General features: G+C 42.5%; 1 protein-coding gene across 1 annotated transcript in view; it reads right to left on the bottom strand.

Moving 5' to 3' along the window:
- Positions 1-21,387, bottom strand: part of LOC136319452 (ryanodine receptor 2) — a gene marked incomplete at its 3' end in the record, with an annotated part of 236,616 nt that overhangs the window by 110,954 nt on the left and 104,275 nt on the right. The window contains exons 12-15 of the mRNA XM_066252709.1: positions 21,115-21,250; positions 9,103-9,198; positions 1,219-1,337; positions 732-865 (exon numbers count right to left, since the gene is read on the bottom strand). Coding sequence (XP_066108806.1) covers positions 732-865; positions 1,219-1,337; positions 9,103-9,198; positions 21,115-21,250 — 485 coding nt within the window. The remainder of the gene's footprint in view (positions 1-731; positions 866-1,218; positions 1,338-9,102; positions 9,199-21,114; positions 21,251-21,387) is intronic.

Raw genomic sequence — 21,387 nt, forward strand, 5'->3', positions numbered from 1 at the left:
TTGTAACAGAAAAGTAGTGAGTATTCCCTAGATACTAGCTCGATACAGAGCATCACAGTTATTACTATATCACAGATAATATTTTGTTAACTATAAGCTGTATTATTATTATTACTACTTACATTATTTTGCATAAGGAAAGCAGCATGGTATGAACTCAGACCTGAGTTCCATGCACAGTTTCCATTTTATCTGTCTAATGTGGATACCAGTACCTCGAACATACACAGACAGGACAGAGCACATGTGAAGCACTGAGCACAGTGGGCGGCACCCAGTGTCTGGTACTTTGGAAGGTAGTTCTACCTGAAAATATGATTTTATCAGTGACTTGTGGAACTTACATTTTGGACATTCTAATTCAATATTTTGATTATACACGGTGAGCACTTCAAAATTGGTATTGAAGGGCTGTGTTTTTAGCTATATTATAGGACATAAAACAGAACTCTGTGACCACATTCTGCTCCTGAATGTCAGTGATAATGCAGTCACACAACTATGTGAAACAAAGGTGGTGTGGCTGTCTGTGACAAATGACTATTCTGCTCGGTTCATCTATTCTTATTACATCATCTCATCAGTAGAAAAAATTCTTATACTATTAACTAGGGAAATAGATTTTTAAAACCCTAATAACAAACAGACCACCCAATGTCTCAGCTACAGAGCTAGCAGGTGAGTTCCTTGGTCAGGTCACTAACCTGGTGACACAGTCCCTCTGAACCTACCTGCTGACGTGGTTCACAAGGCGGGTCTGCAGTAACAGATCCCTCCCTGGCAGGAGATTGTCACAGATGAGATGCTGGTTGGAACGGACTGCCACGCCATGGCAAACACAGAGAGAGCACAGGACATCCAGAACCTGAGAAGAGAAATCATTGTCAGCTCACCCCAAATCCCTTCTCAAATACAAACCAGCAGCACTTGGCATGAACGCAAACACGTTTCCTCCAGTTTCCTCCAATATAGTCGTTTCAACATAACAGTGCACAGCCACTTATGTAACAACCATCTTTCACACACAAATCAAGACTGGCTTTTCTCCCATTAACAAAGAGCATAAACACTAACCAGTAATACCTGATTATAACGAAGAGGAAAAGCTCTCATGAAACATTTGACACCCCTTGTAAAAATCATCTTACTTCAAATGTATTTAAAATTATTCCAGAATTCATTCATGGCAATAAGAGGGGCATTCAGAGGGTTTCGTACCTTGTGATTTCTTCCGTGCTTGTCTAAAAGTGAAATAATGGACTTAATATGCCCTTCTTTGATAATATTTAGAGCTTCCGGACTTTCCACTAACACACAGTGCAACACTTCAAGAATACCTAAAGATAAAAAAAGAAAGAGAAAACCAGATTAACTCTGTCCACAGCGGTCAGCATCCTCCCTTCTCTCTCTTCCTTATTTCATGTCAACAGAGTGGGCAGAAGTAGGGTCACCATTGTGAGTACGTGAAACACGAAGTTTACCTTGTATTATTATTTATTAATTATTGTATTACTTTCCATACGAACAAGTGAACCTTCCTTTGCCCTACCCTGTATGATTATTAGGTGCTCAGTGTGTGGGTCACATGGCACTCTGGTAGGGGACAGGTGGTGTTTGGAGGGACTGATAACCAAAGACGATGAAAGCACAGGGTCATGAGGAAAAGTCAGTCTAGTGAGAAAAGGCAAAGATCCAGGGTTCAGACCAGCCAACAGGTGGCCCAGCTGGGAACAGGTGAAAGGAATAGATCCAGGTGGGGCCCGGGAGAACAGGTTCAGGACCCTTTTCCAGATGGGAAAGGCCATTACAGGGCTGAGTGAGGTCGTGAATGGAGGTGTAATGCAGGAGTCAAGCCCAGGGAGGTTCACACTGGATTCAGGCAGTGATCATTCCACAGTAGATACAAGTAGCAAATCATATTGGAAACCTGATGTTAAATATAATTTAGGATCTAGCTGGTTGGCTCGGTTGTAGAATGTCAGCCTGGCATGTAGCTGTCCTGGATTCAATTTCCGATTCGAGCACACAGGAGAAGCAACCATATGCTTCTCTACCACTCCCCTCCCCCTTATCTCCAGCTCTCTCTCCTCTCCTCGCACAGCCATGGCTCAATTGGTCAAAGTGCATCAACCCCAGGTGGTGAGGATGGATCTGTGAGGATGGCTCCATGGAGCCCCCACCTCAGATGCTAAAAATAGCTCCATTGCGAGCATGGTCCCAGATGGGCAGAGTATTGGCCCCAGATGAGGGTTGCCAGGCGGATCCCAGTTGGGGCACATGCAGGAATCTATCTCCCCTCCTCTCATTTGGAAAAGAAGAACAGATAGATTCATACATATACACATACACATATTTATACAATATTAAATGTCAATTATATCTCAATTTAAAAAGAAATGAGAATGAAAACATAAAGATAACAAGAAAATTCAAATAATTAAAAGATTATTTTGCAGCCCTGGTCGGTTGGCTCAGCAGTAGAGCGTCGGCCCAGTGTGTGGAAGTCCCAGGTTTGATTCCCAGCCAGAGCACACAGGAGAAGCGCCCATCTGCTTCTCCACCCTTCCCCATCTCCTTTCTCTCTCTCTCTTCCCCTCCCGCAGCCAAGGCTCCACTGGAGCAAAGTTGACCCGGGTGCTGAGGATGGCTCCAATGGCGGCGGAGCAACACCCCAGAGGAGCCGAGCATTGCCCCCTGGTGGGCATACCGGGTGGATCCCGGTCAGGCACTTGTGGGAGTCTGTCTGCTTCCCCCTTGCTTCTTACTTCGGAAAAATAAAAAATATATATATTATTTTGCTTCAATCTCTGAAAATAAATTTTTTAACTTGAAAAAAAATTTTAGAACTGTAACAAAACAAGATGCAATGTTTATTTCCATTTTATTATGCATTAAATCACAATACTTAATCAGTTCATGCCACCTGGTCACTCCTCAGTGTTCCTGACAGCAAATGAGCAATAATACCATTGCCTGCATTCCCTGTACACAGTGTACAATCAACTTTCAATCTAGGGACAATTCTATATAAGCCTGATCTTACCTCTTACACTTCGTCTAAGTTACAGAAACTTATTTTCATTTCTTAAATTTCACATAAACATAAACATACCTACCCCTTCCCATAGAGCACATACCTAACACTATAAAGGATGGGTGTCAGGGCTGAATAGTAGTGTACAGTAGTAAACCAGGGTTGCTCCCAAGGGCCTGGCCAGTTAACATTCATGCTACATCTCAGTGAAGAGGAGCAACAGGGACTAAGGCTGACATTTCCAGGTTGGTTTTAAATGCCACATCCTGTCTTTAGGATTTCACCGAGTCTACAAGTGCCTTCAACACACTTTTCCAAAACTCAACACATTACAATGTTTTGTAAATACACATGTAAAACTGCTTCACTGGTCCATCATCCATCCATACCTTCATGCTAAAAGCCTTGCTTAACCTTCTTCTACATTCTGGTTTTCACCAATCTCATCACTGGACTTCCTTAATTCTGTGTCCTAATTTATCTGCTAAATTCATTTCATTGACTAACCTCCTGTTACTTACCTGACTCTACTCTCTCCTCCCTTTCAAACCAACCCCCCAGACTCTGGACAGTTATTACTCTAAAATATACAACTAATCGACGTCAGGTCCCTGAGTAAAATTTTTAATAGATTCCCAAACCTCCATTCCTGGCATCATGGTGTATCAGTCCCTCACTAGAGGGGTTAACCTTAACAGCCTCGGTTCCCACCACCTGCTCCTAAAAGAATAACTAATTTATTCTTTTACTTAAATGTGAATTATACATATTTGCTCTGCACCAACCAGGCCCTGTTTTTATGCATCAGGGCCAGCAGTGCGATGAGGCTCTGTCGAGCTTGTAGCACCCTTCTCGTCGAGCTTGTAGCACCCACCTCAGTCTAAGCTGGAGAGGAGCAAACAGGAAGTGGCACCCTGGGTGCTGCTCAGCATGACTTTCACTGCCCTCTAGTGAAAGAAACACAGAACTGCAGTGTCACTGCAGTGTCAGCAACAGTCAAACCAGAGAAACCAAGAATTCCAAATTCCTTAAAACACAGGTTACTTTTATTTCCACCCCTACCTGGGGGTTAAAATTCATGTAACTTTTTGGTCTGACCTCATTATTAATATCCCCAAGGCTCAGTGAAAGCAAATGGAAATAAAATTTATATTTAGGTCTGAGTAATTAGATCTAAACAAAGTGGCAAACAAATAAAAAGACTGGGTAAGAGACACTGGGAAATGACTGAGAAAGAACGTGGGAACACAGGACACAAAAGGGGCACAGACACTGCCATGACGGGTCGCAGCGACGCAGCACGGCTGCTTCAGGCAGAGGTTACAAGCAGGGGCACAAGCTCATGCGGATGGGGCTGATTCCTGGCAGATCTCAGGCAAGTTCCTAACCTCCATGTGCCCCACTGTCCCCATTTCTAAGACAGAGATGCTGTTTACCAGGCCTGGGGCTGCCGTGAGGAGGACTATATGTAACGTACTCAGAAAAGAGCCTGGGCCCTGTCCGTACTGCCTAACCTCTGATATTATTGTTATTTTGAAATTATGAAAAAAGAATACAAAATAAAAGTGAAATGAAGCAAAAAAGGACCGATAGGGAAACATTACCAATTTGTTTCTTTTTAAACCAAGATTAAAAATTAAGAGAAGATAGGGAAACACTGAATGAATAAGGCTGATCAGACAAAAATTCAGGAAAAATACTGATTGGCATGAAGAAATAAAATCAAGGTTAGTTATTAAAATTACTTAGGTTGGTAAATGCAAGAGAAATTACATCAGTCTGTTAGGCTTCATGCTAGAAATGTGTGAAGTGGTTAAAAGAGCAAGTATGAAAAACGATTATAAAATTAATCAGCTATGTCACAAAAAACTAAATGTTTTTTCTCAAATATGAGATAGTTGAATTTTTTTCATTTTAAGAACTGTATTCTAGAAATGTAATTTGCTACTATCCCATACAACAGGTTTTTAGAAAAATATTCTGAAAAGAATAAAGATTTCAGATAACCCAGCAACTTTTTCATTCAGAAAGGAACGTTCTATTTCTTTGGGTTGCATTTTGGAGGACTTCTTTTCCCACTTTCCACATTGCTAGTAAAATATATCAAAATACAGGAAGTCCTCTAAATTCAAAACCCCCGTTCTCTGTACGCTTTTTCTCTCCAGCTACAACTGGCTGCTCTGCTGAGAGGGAGGACTGAGGTCTATGCTGCCTTTCCCAGCACCATTCAACAAGTAACTTTCACAAGGGTCTTCTCTAGCTACTAAATCAGTAATCTTTAGTTACATTACTTCAAAGCTTTAGAGTGGATACCTTTGAAAAATGTATCATTTCCCTGGCTTCTTAATTGACCCATCAGCATCAAACATATGTACATGACCCAGGATTATTGTTAAACACCAGTTACTGGACTGTGGGTGTGGTGGGTGATCATGTGTGGTGGGTGATCAAGTGTGGTGGGTGATCACATGTGGTGGGTGATCATGTGTGGGGTAACAGGGTCAGACAGGTTCTGACATCAGCAGCCCTCATAATGAATTTCTTTAAAAGTCCCCAGTGCCATCAAGACTCCGGTTCAGTGTTTCCCCTAAGGTTCAGATTCAGAGTCTCCTGGGCACAACTGACTCTCCACAAAATCAGAAGCTTTGAATCAACAGCCAAGCTGCCTTCTCCAAGGGCATCTCCTGGGAAACTGTTACCACGAGTGCTGTGTGGACCGCAAGTCACTCAGAGACTGCTGCACTTTCCGCATCACTAGCAGTGGGTTCCCTTTGGGCCTGAGAGCTCGTGCTCTTTCCAACTCCACAGCTCACATGAAGTCAATACAGAGGAGGGGCCTCCTGCACACAGGCTTCTAGGACATGTTTTTCCACGGCTACAAGTTTTTCTATTTGGAAAATTATGAGTTTGTGCTCTGTCAGGATCAGCTGGACATGTTTGGAAACAAACCACTTCCAGGTACCAATAGCGATATTATATGTGAGCGCAAAGTTCTGGCAGTTCAAGACCACTCCAACACTCCTTATTCTGCTGCTGTTCAGGGGAAACATCACTCATGGCACTGACTGAATGTAGGAGGACTCAGCAGGCATCCTGATGAGGGGGCACCTTCATCTCTGAAAATGCTGAGGAATGCATACACTTCCCCAGACAAGTCTCAGACAGTCTTCAGCCTCCTGATCAGCTGTTAGTCAGCTAACCCCTGAAATGCTACTTGGGCACAGCAAGAAAACACCCAGACTTAAGAAGTCCATGAACTTCATCAACTGTACTTGTTCATACAAACCTTTTGTCTTTCCAGTTAAATGTGACTGGAAAACCAAGAGACAGTCACACATAACGCCTGGGACAATGTCTAACTTACCTGTATCCTTCAAGTTCATAGCGGCTGCTCCTACAAGCCAGTCAGACCCTTTACTAACGCTGTAAACACGAGGGATACTGGTCAACCTCAGGAAATGACCTGACACAAGAAGTGTGAAAAAACTGTCCCAATGCCCTTTCTGAACCTCTCTGTCACTAACAAGAGGAACAGTGGGGAGGAGACACCGCCAGGGCCAGGCTCCACTCAGTCCTCCTCCTGCAGGGCACTGCCTGTTGTCCCACCATGGCAACTACACACATGGCTTAGGATTGGTCCTCACCACAGTGGCTCCCGGAGCAGCCCCTGGAACAGCCCAGCACTGGCAGAGACAGGGTGGGGACAGACACCCGAGTCTCTCGGCCCTGAGGTGGGCTGAATCTAAGGCACATTTTCTGTGGTTCCTAGAAATCCCCAAGGAAAACACTCGAGTTTTCTGAGCTCTCACACGTTTGCCAGCACCCCATCCGGCCCCAGCTCTACCCGTCTCATATCTACATTTGTCCCACTGCCCTCAATTCTGCCCTCAAGCCCCACTCCTGGTGGAACCCAGTCTAAGGTAAGCTGTTGCATTACCACATCTTTTTGCTAACTTTTTCCAAGTCATCATCAGATTTCTATTTAAGTTTGCACAGATGTATTTTGATTTTTGCCCACTGAATGACCTTTTCTGAAGGAGTTAACTGAGCCGCTGGCTCTGCTGTGCACTAAGACGTATAGAGACTGGAGCACAGCCAGAGACGGACACACTGAGATGGACACAGAGCAGCAGTCCCATGAAAATAAATGTGTATGTGCATGTGTAGAATATACACATAATATATAAATATCTTTTATACATGTATGCGTATACGTGCATATCTTTATTATCACTGTCCTTAAAAATTAAGCAATATCCTATTGCCTCTGGGGGGAAAAAGCAGTTAAAAAGCATAAATGTAGTAACTACAGTAGAGAAAAATAGTGAAAAATATTTTACTTAACATGTAGGAGCCTATAAGGTACAGTGAACAGATTTCAAGCCTGCTGTAAGGAACCTGGGATTTTTCTCTTGGCCATAACAACAAGTTCTAGCATCTCAAATCAGTCATTTATATGTCCTGAGCCTCAATTTTCTTCCCACCAAAGTCAGAATGTTAAGCTGAGCACCCTCTAAAGGTCCTTCCCTCTCTTGACTCTCACTGTGCTTATTGAGTGAGCACAGGGATTCTGTCTTAAGCAGAAGTGCCCACAACCAACAGCTGGATTGGGGAAAGATAAAAACAAATAGTGATTGTATCCAGTGGAATTGTGCCTGTAACTCACTAAACCCAAGACCTTTAACACAGGACTCTACTTGGCTAAGCGTAAGCATGCTCGATTCTGTTCTCTCTTCTCTCCTCTCCTTTCCTTTGAGCATTTTTGTAAGTGAAGCTGCTGACTGATTAGCTCAGTTCCTCTCTCCTTCCGGATTCTCCTGGGCCAGAGAAGGGACTAGCATGCTCTATCATATCTGCTGGAGCTTGCCAACAATTCTGCACACTTTGACCAGGAATGTATTCATTTTTGCAACTGCAGCCAAAACCATGTTGCCACTAATTTGATCATTTCTTCTGAGCAGTTATTCAGTTTTCTCCTCATTCAATAAATTTCCTCTCACTCATGTTGTGATACTCTGGAAACCCTTGTTTTATAATCCTTGTACCTTTTTTTAATTAACAATATCCTTCTCTACCCAATTCCTGCCACTGAACAATTTAGCAATATCTTAGAATTCATTGTGACTTAAATTTCTCTTAAGACTTTGAAACTTAATTCTGTTACTTAAAATAACCTTCTTTCACCACAACCATCTGTTTTTCTATTTCTCTATTTATTCAATTCCAAAACACCTGTCCCTGAATGGGTCTCTCTCATGGAAAAGTCATGAAATTATTTCTGTATTGACAGGCATTGGCTTAAGTGAATTCAAACATTCATTTATTCACTCAACACATTTTACAAGCATCTACTAGTTGCCAGAAGGTATAACAGGTACAGAGAAAACAAAGAAGAATGAAATCATTCCCCTGTCTTCAAGTTCATTACTAATACAGAAGATTGAGAGGAAAAATAAATAACATAAGGGCATCAGTGCTACAGAATGGCAACAAATGAAATACTACAAACAGAGGAGGAGCAATGGGTTCAGTGTGGGCTGCCACTGAGGACATCTCTAGTGCCAGAGCATTCAGGCCGACATGGGAATCACCTGTTAGTATCCACACCAAACAACAATAGTGTGTGTCAGAGGCAGACATATCAGGTTTATTGCCTCCGACTGTTCTACTATGACACAGACTTTATTATTTACTAAATCCCTTTAAAATAAAAACACTATGCTGTCTGATTTAGAAGACTAATTTCTTCTAAATCTTTCTAAATAATCATTTGAACACTGGGTGACAATGGGAATTCGTAACTAATCCTTTGGTTTGCATGTCAGGAGTCACTAATTTGCAGGAGGGGCTTTGGCTTCATTTTTTTAAAATGTAAACGAACAAGACACTATTAGATTGTTTTTCAGAAATTAATAAAAAAATACCAATACTCTTATCAATAAGCAAAATATCTAACATACTAAAAGGAAAGCATTTATACTGCACTGACCCTCATTTATTTAATGTCGTGAAGGACATAAACAGAAGAAAACAGGGATTAGATAGCACAAGATGAATGGGAAACATACCAGAAGATGCTTCCAGTCTTTCCAGTCGGCTGATCAGCCAGTCAAGGGAGCCAGAAAACTGGGCACAGTTTTTACGATTTCCTCTAATTAAAGCCGCTGCAAAAGAAAAGGCAAATTTCACATTTCTGTGATTTTCTAGTTCCAAACCCAACAAGCTAATAGCAGCCCTAAAATGTTAAGTCAAGAACAAAAGACCTCCACTTTGTATCTAAAACAAAGACACCACACAATGGAGACGTTACAAAAAGAACTGATAGTATTAACAGGGAAGGAAAGATCACTGCTCATTGGTAAAGATTATTTTGAGGAGGGAACTGTTCATACTGGGAGGTAATAATGAAGGATAATGGGGAAACCACTGTCCTGAGAGTCCCCTCACCTGGGATCTAATACCCATTGCTTTTTAATTAGCTGTGATAAATTATTTAATTTCCCTAAAGCTTAATTTTCTCCCCTATAAAATGAAATGAAGAGCGCATCTATTTTCCCTAAAATGTCACACAGAACATGGGAGAGGATTGCAACTGTGACAGGCATCCAGAGAGACGTTGTCACATGACCCAGGGAAAGGGTGGGAGGCTGATAGGCAGTAAGTCTGCATCTCTCCCCCTGTTTGGAGGTTCACATGCATGTCAAGGACTCTGACAACTCCAGTAGTAAAGTTACCTGGGTTAATGTGGCTTAACTTCATGTCTTCTATACTGCCTTGACAAAGTACCCATCATCTATGAAATTGCTATGTGATCTGTATGACCTCTTCCAACCCAATTTGTATATTCAGTGGGAAACTCAATGTTTCAGTCATTCAATCCTTTCAAAATAAATCTTGCAAATGTTTTATGTAAATTAGACCCTTACACCCATAAGATGGTTCAGAAATTTCCAAAGGGTTGGTGAGATTTTTATCCAGTACACTATTTAAGGGGAAAAGGATGTGGCCATAAGAAAAGTCACTACTTAAACCAGAAGTGCTCAGAAGCAGTCTGAGGACTGAGCTCAGAGGACTGCTTATTCATCTCCCCATTCAGAGCCAAATGAAGGAGCCCCTGCAGTCACTGGGGCAGGTGGACTCTGCCAGTTCCCTCACATTTCCTCTTTCTCCCCAAAAGTTTTTCTTTGACCTGAGAGGAAGAAACGTAATTCTGGCAGAAAAGACAGGGAGGCCTCCATTCTTGCAGCCATGTGAGCAAAGCTCCCTGTGCCAGATCCTATGAGCTCAGTTACTGACACGCTGCTACTGCGCTGGGACCAGCCATCCCCCTAACAGCCAGCACCCAGCTGCAGACACAGCAGCGCGTGCCAGGGACACGTGTCAGGCTGAGGGATCACAGAGAATCAGGAGTGCGAATGCTCAAGGCGCTTCTATTCTGTAAGAATAGTTGTTCCTGACTTAGGACAGCGGCCTCTTGGGAGAGTATATATTGAAGGTTTTCAATCTCTGTAGAGTTTCATTTTTAAAAAATTTAACTCTTTTCTTTTTACCTCTGATTTTTAAAATAAAGATATTAAATATCTTCTAGATGTCAGATATTACTAGTAAGTCTTAAAGAAAAAATAATGTAAAAATAAACCCTTTTAATAAACTATGGGCCATTTAAGAAAATCATACAGTGAACCACAGAAAAATCTTCATTAAATACTGCAAACAAATGGCACAGACCATGTTCTCTGACAACAATAAGAAACTAGAAATCAGCAGGAAAATCTAAAATAAAACCAAAGTACTTAAAATTTAAACTTTCACTAAATAAGTTTTTAGTAAATAGGGAATCAATATCACAGCATGTTTAATAAATACTGAAACACTAATACACCCTAAAATACCAATGATGAATGCTCAAACTGTACTCAGAGAATAATGAACTAAACATTTTAACTGCTAAGCAACAGGGTAAAAAATGCTAACTAAACATGCCTTTCAAAATATAAAAAAAGCATTACAAATAAATAAAATGGAAAAAATAAATAGCATTTAAAGTAGAAATTAATGCCTTAAAAACAAATCATCTATGTAAATTAGACTAGGAAAGATCAACATAGTCAAGTATTTTAAAAAATATAAGCTATATACCAACTTTAATCAATAAGAAAAGTGCAAAAGGACAATGTTTAAAAATAAAGGGAATTTCCCTGGCTGGTTGGCTCAGTGGTAGAGCGTCGGCCTGGCGTGTAGGAGTCCCGGGTTCGATTCCTGGCCAGGGCACACAGGAGAAGCGCCCATCTGCTTCTCCACCACTCCCCCTCTCCTTGCTCTCTGTCTCTCTCTTCCCCTCCCGCAGCCAAGGCTCCACTGGAGCAAAGTTTGCCCAGGCACTGAGGATGGCTCTGTGGCCTCTGCCTCAGGAGCTAGAATGGCTCTGATTGCAGCAGAGCGACACCCCAAGATAGGCAGAGCATCGCCCCCTGGTGGGCATGCCGGGTGGATCCCAGTCGGGCGCATGCGGGAGTCTATCTGACTGCCTCCTCGTTTCCAGCTTCGGAAAAATACAAAAAAAAAAAAAATTAAAAAATTAAATAAAGGGAATTATAAACATATCCACTTTATATATCTCAGTAGTACTAGAATATTTGAACATTTAGGAAAACCTTCAAATATATATATTTTCTCACCAAAACTGACCCAAAGGAGAACATCTAAACAGAATAACCCATGAATAATATTGAAAAATATGTCTAAGACAAAAGAACTCTTTTTCTGTATTTAAGAAATAAGTAATTTCTACACTGAACCCAAAGTAAATAAACTTAAGGAGGCTCCTGCACTGTCTTTACCAGACACTACAACTGTGATATCAATGCCTACCAGTCGTGCAGATAAGAAAACCAGAGGGAATGCTTCCAAATAGAAATCTAAAAATCTTTTACAAAAATGGTATTTATAAGTCATATTCAGAGGTATATTAGCAACATTAAGTCAAGCAGTGATTCATTCTTCTATTATGACAGATATGTGTTAGAAAATCTGTTATTATTTCAGTAATAATATATATATATATATTCCCAACCAAAAAAAAAATTTTAACTCAATAAAATAGAATTCCTACTGAAATTATGAATGTGTGCACACATGTGTACAGGCAAGGGTGTTTTACAGATAAATGAACTGTGTGAATTACTATAATTCAGCTAATTAAAAAGAAATCACGTGAGTTTCTGAAGTAATAGGGAATTATTAGAAATACAAGGAAATTCATCATAATACTGTTTGTAAGAGCAAAACACTGGGACAGCCTGAGTGTGGACTAAATAGATGATGACATTCTTCAGCTGGGTGGTCACATCCAAACTGACGAAGGGTCACAGTCCCAGCCAAGGAAAGCTGCCCCCAGTCTTAACAGTGGTGAAAGCAATGTTATAAAAGAATAGTGAGAGTACAAGTCCACTGTGGTGAAGGAAGTTCACACACCCAATATAAGTCTATGCACAATGTGGAGAACTGGTTTTTTAGACTATTTCCCAGAGAATGCAAGCTGCCTTTTGGGAAAATATATCCTATTAAGTGCCTGGGATAGAAAGGAGGCCTTGAGTAATACTGAAAAGGGTAGGGCTGTTCTCCCTTTGTTGAAAAGAGAATTTTCTTATTGCAAAACAGGGGGGAAGATGAACAGAGCTAGGAGAAAAAAAGGACCACAAATCTCATTTAAAAGTCACAGCTGCTCATTAAGAACAGCAGTCGTATGGACCTGTGCGGAGGGGGCATTCTGTAACTTCAGAAAACGTCAAATGGCAATGAGGAAGCATGTACGTGTGACCAGATGACCCCCAGAATGGACAGACACCAAGAAGCCTTGAGCCTGTCTCAGTCCACCAACTTGGAATTTGGACCAAGCTGCAAACCTTCAGGAAGGAAGGCCACAGCCGGTGTCTCAACAGTGTAGGGTTTTGCAAAGGCATGCAAACACAACGCTCCTGTCCCGTGTGCACGTGGTGTGCAAAATGTGCTGTATGTGTATAACATCATATAAATATTAGAAGAAATGGTTTTTAAAGATTACATGCTAAAAAATGTGTTGTTAAATTTACAAGTAGTTTCCACCTTTCTTCTATTAATTATCTAATTGTTATATTAAAGATGTATTCATTTTAAAATCAGATCATTTAATTCTTTGCAAAAAGGAAAAGTGAAGCAATGGCAAGCACTGCCAGGTGTCTGAGGGCCACTCTCCTCTCCAAGGAACAATGAGAACTTTCTATGTGCATCAAGGAACAGGAATAAACTCCAGACGAAGGTCCTCTCCTCAGTGCAGGACAGGCATGTAAACCTTAAAGCACTTTTCAGTTGCTGGCTAATCGGCCTTAAAGAGAGCTACGACCTGTCATCCTCCACACATCACTATTTGTCCTCATTTAGGAAATATGGATGCAAATGCAGTGGAGAGTTGCAGTCACCTTGTCACAGGCGCAGGGACTAGACTGAGAACTTCCAACATGCCCCAGAGAAGGTCAGCCACAGCCACTGCCAGGCGCCTCAGAGATGGCAGCCCCCTGAGCACAGAGCACAGAGCCACATGACCAAGTAAGAGCTTTTCTCCTCCATCCCTACATTAACCGGGAGAAGAAGGTAAGAAGGGACATCAGTGGGTCCCTGTTAACACAGAGGAGATGACTTAAACCCAGGCAGCTTGATTCTGCAGACTATGTTCAGTTCGGGCTCAGCTGCACCCCAATCCTGCCTACTCCTCCTGCTTGAATCCCCTGTCTACAGAGCTAAGAAAAGTGGAGGGAGATATAGTAGATAGAGAAAGTAGGTATCTCACAGAATTGGCTATAAAATAAATTTCCATTAAAAATATAGTAATGTCTTTGTCATTTCATAGACAAGATTATTACCAAGGTGAAAAAATAATAGTATGTTGCCTGACCAGGCGGTGGCGCAGTGGATAGAGCATCAGAATGAGATGCAGAGGACCCAGTTTCAAAACCCCAAGGTCACCAGCTTGATCTGGTTTGAGCACAGCTCACCAGCTTGAGCCCAAAGTCGCTGGCTTGAGCAAGGGGTCACTGGCTCTTCTGTAGCCCCCCTGTCAAGGTCCATTTGAGAAAGCAAGCAATGAACACCTAAGGTGCTGAAATGAAGAGTTGATACTTCTCATCTCCTTCCCTTCCTGTCTGTCTGTCCCTATCTGTCCCTGTCTTTCTCTCTCACAAAATAATATTAATGTTATTTATAAAATTTCCTTCTAGGAGTTTCCAGAGAACAGGACAGAAAACACCTGTGTGCACAAATCCAGAGTGACACCCGGTGTGAGCACATCTGAAGCCGGGACCCCTCCTTTTCGTCTCTTGAATGCCGTGTCCTTCAGTACATGGGAAGACCTGCCCTGGGGAATGAGCTGGATATGCAGAATCCTTAACTGCTCTACCCTTGGTCAGTCTTCAAGGACGCAGACACTGGAAGCTTCCAGCATACTGAAAAACAGCAGTCTAATCTGTTTGTTTCACACTTTGAATTCTCATAAAATAAGCATTGTAGAAACTATTTGCAAAGAGCCATTTCTCTGACATCCTAGCACAGTAGCAGCTGCAGGCCTCAAGCAGGTGAATGGTGGCCACAGCTGTCAGAGCAGTGGGGGGGTGAGCACAGCCTTGCCCTCAAACCCTGACCCGAGTCTGGGACACCCATGATCCTGCCGGTGCAGGCTCACACATCTCATAAACCAGAATCATAAGTCTGTCACCCTCTTCCTAAAACACATATAAATATAGCCAAGTCAAATTTTAAACATTATAGACAATCACTCCCACCTCCTCCCCTTTCTCCATGCTCAATAAATCACCATAGACAGAAACAGAAGGTGTCTTATTTCATACCTAACCTGAGAAGGAATCCACTGTCTCCCTGTTTGGAAGAATCAGTAGGAGGCTTTTCAGATTTGGAGTTAATGATATTTGAACCAAAACCTTTGATCGCTGGGTACAGGACAGTGTGACATAACACCAATTGAACTCCAGTTACTGACACAGATCTGACTAAGACCTTTCCAGACAAAGGGAAGTATACACTTGAGCAGACACAGCTGCTGATATTATCATGCTGACTTCAATAGTCAGGTAGTTCTTACACCGACAAAAGATTGATTCATTTATTGTTTTCTAATCATGACATCAGTATTCACTGTAATAAAAACAAAATCAAGAGTAGTCAAAGAAACATTTAAACAACAAAATCTCTGATAATTCTGTTCACCAGAAGCAACTACCATGAAAACTACCAAGCATAATAAAGAGTGTCCACATGCACTGAATAGAAACCTTCTATTTTTTCACTGAACTAGAGTTAATACATTAGCTTTTCCTTTCATCAACTATCATTACTCATTTATGTAAACTGCTTTTTTCAATTATATAAGTAATACATAGACTAAGATAACACAGAGAAAGTAGAAGACCTCTCTGCTCAAAAGCAGCCATCTAGAAGTTTTCTGTGCACCTTTCTAGAAATTTCTAATGAATATACAAGAATGTCCTTTCTTTGCATATTTTAATGGTACACAGCGGAATCTTCCTAAGCAAACTGCGAGCAGTGCATCCTTTTTCACTTAATACCACATCCCAGATTGTCATACTAAAAAGTCAACAATCTAGCCTGTTTCAATTTTTCAAATGATGCATTTATCTCAATTTTCAGTGATAACACAGTATTATACCTCATAGGTGTACAATTACCTGTGTAACCAATGCCCTGCTAATAGGAAAATGATTTTCAATCTCGTATGATTTATAAGCAATTTTGCAGTGATCATCCTTTCCACCTGTACAAATACATCTCTAGATTACATTCCTTAATGGAGAATTTCTGAGACTAAAAGGAAATACCGTATTTCCCCATGTAAAAGATGCTCGCATGTATAAGACACACTTTAATTTTGGGACCCGAAATTTGAAAAAAAAAAAGTATTCCATAAAGTTATTGAACTCATGTTTTATTCATCATAAAATTCATACAATTCCTCATCACTGCCAGAACTCCCATCCACTAGCTTGTCCTCATGTGTCTGATAACAAATCACTGTCTTCAACAATTAGAACAAAAACAAGTTCAAAAAGACAAGAAAGGCACGTAAAGAAACTACAACCACTGTATATAAGATGCACCCAGTTTTTAGACCCCAAATTTTTTGAAAACAGATGCATCTTATACATGGGGCAAATATGGTATACATTTGAAGTTTCATGTATATTGCCAATGGAGGGTTGGTTTTTTTTTTTTCTTTTCTTTTTTTTTTTTTTCTTTTTTTTGTTTTTTTTTTATTTTTCTGAAGCTGGAAACAGGGAGAGACAGTCAGACAGACTCCCGCATGCGCCCGACCGGGATCCACCCGGCACGCCCACCAGGGGCAACGCTCTGCCCACCAGGGGGCGATGCTCTGCCCATCCTGGGCGTCGCCATGTTGCGACCAGAGCCACTCTAGCGCCTGGGGCAGAGGCCACAGAGCCATCCCCAGCGCCCGGGCCATCTTTGCTCCAATGGAGCCTTGGCTGCGGGAGGGGAAGAGAGAGACAGAGAGGAAAGCGCGGCGGAGGGGTGGAGAAGCAAATGGGCGCTTCTCCTGTGTGCCCTGGCCGGGAATCGAACCCGGGTCCTCCGCACGCTAGGCCGATGCTCTACCGCTGAGCCACCGGCCAGGGCGAGGGTTGGTTTTTTAATATCAACAATTTACACTCACACCAAGTACATAATACCCAACCTTTTCTTCAATGATGGAGTATTTCCAAGTCTTTACGTGTACCAATAAAACAAGCAAAATAGGATCCTTATTTATTATCTTAATTAGCATTTCAGTATTTGCCATGTTGAGAATCTTTTATTATTTTTTTATTGTTCTGTGAACTGCTTGATCCAAGTGCTGTCTATTTTCCTATTAGATGGTATTTCCTTTACTTATGGATTTATGAAAACTCTATAAATTGCAAAACTGGGTTTTTGTCTTTCAAATAGATTGCATATTTTACCAAATTTCCATAATTTTTCATTTTCTGCTGTCAAAGTTATCAGTCTTTTATTATCACTTAGTAATATGATTTAACAACACCCTATATTGAGATGGCGAGGCGGTGCCAGCAAAACATCGCAGTCACCTTGTCATGTATGGCATCTGTCTCTGCCATTAACCACAAGCTATGGGAGCAGGGACTGTGTCCCGGTCACCACTGCCCCTCACTGCCCAATCAGGGCCTGTCCCATAGCAGACATTCAGTCAGTCTGTGGTGAACGGATGAAGTTTCTTTCCAAACCTAGAGATGCTGGACTCCAAGCCCTTGTCCCCTCAGCATGACACAGCCTCTGTGACACAGATCCCCTTAGGAGGCTAGGCAAAGGACAAAGAATAGAGATCCTTGGGAAAAACAGGCAAGAGGGAAAAGGAATTTTCCCCAAAAAGAGATATTATGACATATATGTGGACGGTTCACCGAAGCCCTCTCAGGAGAACAATGTGATAATATAAATATTAAAAATGTGTGAGCATAGGTGTTTGTGTGTATGTGTGTGTGTGTGTGTGTGTGTGTGTATATATGAAGTAAGTCTTGTTTCATAGAACAGTTTAAAGCCACAAAATATTCATCTGCCTGAAATCACAGTGTTCTTAGTGACATATATAATTATTATACTTTAAGTATGTGAGTTTTAGGAAAATATATATATACACACATTAAGTAATAGATCCCTCAAATCCTTTCTTAACCAAGTAAGACATAAACAATTATGGAAGAGATATATATATTTAAGAAATGTATATTATGTGTGTATATATATAAATATTTATATATATATTTTTAAACATAAACACTCTATATTGAAGTGACTCCAGGCACTTTGTGTGAACAGTACCAGATTGCAGGAAAGGATCAGAAGCCACACTGAGTGACTACAGACAGAGTGACTGAGGTCAAATGTGGAAAAGAAGGGGCAGACCAGGCCTGGGGCCTCAGAAGTCCAAAGACCAGAATAAAAAGGGCATATGCCAAACATCAGAGTCAAGGAAAATTCATGAGAATGTGAGCGAGCACTCCCAAGAGTCAGAAATAAAGGTTGGTGGAGAGGAGTGGAGGCACAGATGAACCAGAACCCCAACACTACCAGACGATCAGCCAGAGCTCAAGCACCATATCTCAGGTATTTATCCAGCCCACGATGCACCTGACATAAAGGGTGCAGGTGTACGAGACTGTGACACAGTGTTCAGAGAAGAGGTAGAACGAGAGAATGTTTCATCCTGGGGAGAACTATGAAAAAAACTGCATTTCCTCCATTTTCAGACGAGGAGACCATGAGCCAGAGGCTATCTGCAATAATCATGATGCTATGGCTTCTACCAGCTAACCCCAAACATTTCTGGTCACAGCCAACTATGCCAAGTGAAGGCTCTTTTCTAAGACATACTAAAAAGGCAAAACAACAACAAAATCAGAAGCTAAAGAGGAAAGTCTACTATGCTAATGAGTAAGAGGATAACAAAACTATCCTCAAAATGGGAATAATGACAAGATGGACAACAACATGCTATGCTAAGCATTTGACATACGTTGTCTCATGGAAATATCAACAACCTAAAAGGAAAGTGATTGTGTCCGTCTTACAGATCACATTTTTTTTTGGGGGGGGGGAGCAACACCGACTGTGTGGACAGTGGGATTTTTTATTTATTTATTCATTTTTAGAGAGGAGAGAGAGAGGGAGAGAGAGAAACAGAGAGAGAGAAGGGGGGGAGGAGCTGGAAGCATCAACTCCCATATGTGCCTTGACCAGGCAAGCCCAGGGTTTCGAACCGGCAACCTCAGCATTTCCAGGTCGACGCTTTATCCACTGCGCCTCCACAGGTCAGGCACAGATCACATTTATAATAACAGGTGTCACTCACCAGGTGCCAGCATGCACCTGTCTTACAATTGAATTGACCTAGTATTTCCTCCAATTTGCAGATGAGGAAACTGAATACAAATTTAGCCACTTGTCAAAGTGAAACCATGACTGTCAAGGAGGAAGGTCATTTTCTCAGAGGCTGATGCCTGTGGATTAAAGATTAAACTTTTGTCTTTCAAGAAAAAGATGTAACAGCAGAGGAGTAACAGGTCAACAGCTGTGAGCTGAGGGTAACTCAATGGCCACAGACTCTCTGCTACAGAGAGTCTAACCTCAGTGGGAACCTCTTTAACATACTTATCATATGAGTCAACATTGAAAGTGGACACCTTTAGTTTGTTCCCTGCTTCTGTGTAACATGCACACCTGTTTGGCAGCCAGGCAGTCCAAGGGCGTAGCTCCAGTTTCTACAGTGGGTGAAAGCCGGGGCTGTGTACTCCCCAGCCTCCAGCCAGGATAAGCAGGTCAGGAAGAGACGCAGACACAGTCTGGGCTAATGAGATGGAAACAGCATACTCATTCCAAAGAGGGAATTTCCAGGAGCAGCCCGTCACTTCTCCATGTCCAGGGGAGGAGTGGAGAAAGGGACACCTCTAGCTCTGAGCTGATCGCAGTCCCTGAGGCAGTCCAGGGAAGTCAACACTGGAGGCAGCTGACCCCTACAGGGGAGTGCAGACAGAACCTGGTCCCTGGTCAGATGCTGTGATGGACACTGGGTCCCACCCAGTGTAGACCCCTCGCTTTGCAAGCCCACAGATGCCCCTTGTTTTCAGAAGCAGTCTGAGTGCAGGCATTCTACTATTTGACACTGAACATACCCTAAGAGATATATCTCTTCTCTATTGGAAGGGAAAATCACATTCTAGCCATGTTTCCATTAACAATCAAACCAGAAAACAGAGTATAAAAAGAGCTAATATAGGCCCTGGCCGGTTGGCTCAGCGGTAGAGCGTTGGCCTGGCGTGCGGGGGACCCGCGCTTCGATTCCCAGCCAGGGCACATAGGAGAAGCGCCCATTTGCTTCTCCACCCCCCCTCCTTCCTCTCTGTCTCTCTCTTCCCCTCCCACAGCCGAGGCTCCATTGGAGCAAAGATGGCCCGGGCGCTGGGGATGGCTCCTTGGCCTCTGCCCCAGGTGCTAGAGTGGCTCTGGTTGTGGCAGAGTGACGCCCCGGAGGGGCAGAGCATCGCCCCCTGGTGGGCAGAGCATCGCCCCTGGTGGGCATGCCGGGTGGATCCCGGTCGGGCGCATGCGGGAGTCTGTCTGACTGTCTCTCCCCGTTTCCAGCTTCAGAAAAATACAAAAAAAAAAAAAAAAAGAGCTAATATAAAATATAAATAAAATGCATGTTATAGATACGTATCTCCCATGACACTGTTCCCTCTGCACATAACCCCTTCCACCCTCAAACACACACGAGGCGTTTCTTTATCTAAAGCATCTAGTTTGTCACAGAATCTAGTGTCAAGGCAGCATGTACAGCCAGCGATCAGCTGTCCTCTTCACATTGTCCTGTGAGAAAGGGGCTGAGGACACTGCACCCTGGGTACATCCATTGCTGTCAGAAATAAACTATCCCTTTTCCTTCTGATTTCAGGCTAATTCACCAGCCTGTGGAAAGGTAAACCTGGCTCAGACCTTACACAGTTGTTGACAAGAGATGGTAAAAGCCAGTCATTGTCCAGGACAAATACGATGCAGTCCTATGTGTGCACAGAGCCCCCAGGAATGCTGTGTAAGCCGTGCTTGTCATGTACCCATGGACTGCTAAGGCAGAGCCCGAAAAGCAGGAGGAGGAAACTGGGACAGACCCCTGAGGAGGTGGCATGGTCGGGGGGGGGGGGGGGGGCAGGTTCACAGTGGCTTGTGGGACTCACTTCAGAATCAAAAGGAAATATTTAATGTTGATACACACAGAGGCCCCCACCTAATGCCACCCTGGATGACTCTCCTTCAACCAAAGGCAAAGCTATCGCTCTGGCCACGTCTCTCAAGATGGATTTACACACCAAACACCACTGGATTTAGCTCCGCTAAGGTAAAAACGGACAGCATCAATAAGAAGCAAGGCATAAGACGGCTGTAACTGTTCTGCAATAGTTTTAAATAGACATTAGCAGTTGCTTTGAAAACCCAATCACTCTTCTTACCCAGCAACTCATACAGGGAATTCAGAATCGATTTCCAGGACTCCCCGGCTTCTCTGCCTGCAACATCGGCGAAGTGGGCCGCACTGCTGTACACGTGCAGCTTGTCCACGCACTGCAGCACAAGGCTGATCATGCCCTGCAGAGTCAGAACAAACCACCGTCAGCAACGGCCCTTCCGCTCACACACACAGGACGGCGCTCAGTGGATTTGAGAAACAAAAAGCCTGGCTTAATATAAGTGTCAATCACTAAGAAAATGAGATCACTTATTCG

This window comes from Saccopteryx bilineata, chromosome 1 (assembly GCF_036850765.1).
Source record: "Saccopteryx bilineata isolate mSacBil1 chromosome 1, mSacBil1_pri_phased_curated, whole genome shotgun sequence".
In the NCBI taxonomy this organism is placed as follows: Eukaryota; Metazoa; Chordata; class Mammalia; order Chiroptera; family Emballonuridae; genus Saccopteryx; species Saccopteryx bilineata.